The following is a 2,002-nucleotide window of genomic DNA, read 5'->3' as shown; positions in this document are numbered from 1 at the left end:
TGGTAACAAAGCAAAGCCGAGGGAAGACACACCTCTTCTCGGTGAAGCACCACCACCTTTGTCAAGCAAGTTCAAGACTTTCGCCAATGTCTTCATTGCTATCGTCGGAGCTGGTGTCCTCGGTCTTCCTTACGCCTTCAAACGTACCGGATGGTTCATGGGTTTGCTTACCCTCTTCTCCGTCGCTGCTTTGATCAACCATTGCATGATGCTTCTTGTTTATATCCGTCGCAAGCTTGGTGTCTCCAATATCGCCTCTTTTGGGGACCTTGGCTTCGCCGTTTGCGGTAACGTCGGGAGGTTCGTCGTTGAAGTTCTTATCATTCTCTCTCAGGCTGGGTTTTGTGTCGGATACCTTATCTTCATCGGTACTACTTTAGCTAATCTCTTTAACTCAACCAACACTACGACTCTGAGTTTGAGTCTGAGGCATTTGATGGGTGTGTCTCCTAAGAGTCTCTATATATGGGGATGTTTCCCGTTTCAGATTGGTTTGAATTCTATTAAGACGCTCACTCACTTGGCTCCTCTCAGCATATTCGCTGATGTAGTTGATTTGGGTGCAATGGCTGTGGTGATTGTGGAGGATGTGAAGATTACGATGCAGCAAAGGCCTCAAGTTGTAGCCTTTGGTGGCATGTCTGTGTCTTTCTATGGGATGGGAGTGGCTGTTTACGCCTTTGAAGGGGTGGGAATGGTTTTGCCTCTTGAATCTGAGATGAAGGAGAAAGACAAGTTTGGCAAAGTGTTGGCTCTCAGCATGCTGTTCATCGCTGTCATGTATGGATCTTTTGGTGTGTTAGGCTACATGGCTTTTGGGGATGAAACAATGGACATCATCACAGCTAACTTGGGGGCAGGACTTGTGAGCAGTCTTGTCCAGCTGGGGCTCTGCATCAACCTTTTCTTCACTTTCCCCTTGATGATGAACCCTGTGTTTGAGATCGTTGAGAGACGTTTCTGGAGTGGGATGTACTGCGTGTGGCTCAGATGGCTGCTAGTCTTGGTTGTGACGTTGGTGGCTCTCTTGGTGCCGAACTTTGCAGATTTTTTGTCATTGGTTGGTAGCAGCGTCTGCTGTGCGTTGGGCTTTGTGTTGCCTACTTTGTTTCATCTGATAGTCTTCAAAGACGAGATGGAGTGGAAGCAACGGGCTTTAGACTGGGGGATCCTACTACTGGGTATCGTTCTTGGTGTCTCAGGTACTTGGAGTTCCCTGAATGAGATCTTCCAGAAGTAGTAGATAGGTGGACACATTGTTTCTTTTGTTGGAATTTTTTCTACTTTCAATGAAAGCAAAAGTGTCAGAGTCTTGGAATGTTGTTATGTTATTTCGATTCTGTTGCTAATGTTATTATGTTAAAAGTAATAACCATTGAGACATGTGTCATATGTTTTGATCCTATGATCCCTGGAACAAGCACGCTCTTATTGGGATTGGTAATATTTTTCAACTATTTCAATCTTCATTAACTTATTGATGCAACCAAACACACAACGACTCCTTTTTTGGAATGATATTGTTGGTTACGTAGCATGCTTGCATTTAAGATGCTTCGTCACGCCTGAGGTTAGAGGAGAAGCTGCCACATGGTACATAGTACCCATCACATAAGACATATCCTTTTGCATCTCTCAGCGTCTTTTTTTATATATAGAGAGAGATGAATGTGGAAGAGAAGCTTGAAAAAGTGAGAAGATAAAAAAATGGCAGACACAGGCAAAGGAAGCTCTAGCGCTGGCTGCAATGATCGCTGTGGTTGCCCTGCTCCCTGTCCCGGTGGCAATTCCTGCAGGTTGGTCTTTTATAATGCTCCAGGATTTTGAATGTGTTGTGATCTTAAAAACGTGGTTCCATTCCATGTAGGTGTAGGATGAGAGAAGCATCTGGTGGGGATCAGCACATGTTGTGCCCGTGTGGGGAGCACTGCGGCTGCAACCCCTGCACCTGCGTCAAGACCCAAACACAAACCTCCGCCAAGGGCTGTACCTGTGGTGAGGG

The 2,002-nt window shown here is 45.8% G+C and overlaps 1 protein-coding gene across 2 annotated transcripts in view; it reads left to right on the top strand.

Annotated features, from left to right (window-relative positions):
- The window catches only part of LOC104782694 (amino acid transporter ANTL1-like), a 4,064-nt gene that overhangs the window by 1,377 nt on the left and 685 nt on the right, over positions 1 to 2,002 (top strand). The window contains exon 2 of one of the 2 annotated variants that reach the window (XR_002037796.1): positions 22 to 1,796. Coding sequence is in view for 1 of the 2 variants with exons in the window: in XM_010507700.2 (XP_010506002.2) it covers positions 27 to 1,240 (1,214 nt within the window). In the remaining variant the exon portion in view is untranslated. Of the gene's footprint in view, positions 1 to 21; positions 1,797 to 2,002 lie in introns of those variants that run through there. The other variant, XM_010507700.2, reaches the window with a different exon arrangement.

This window comes from Camelina sativa, chromosome 4, assembly GCF_000633955.1.
Source record: "Camelina sativa cultivar DH55 chromosome 4, Cs, whole genome shotgun sequence".
Classification (NCBI taxonomy): domain Eukaryota; kingdom Viridiplantae; phylum Streptophyta; class Magnoliopsida; order Brassicales; family Brassicaceae; genus Camelina; species Camelina sativa.
This window is presented reverse-complemented; position numbering and strand designations above follow the sequence as displayed.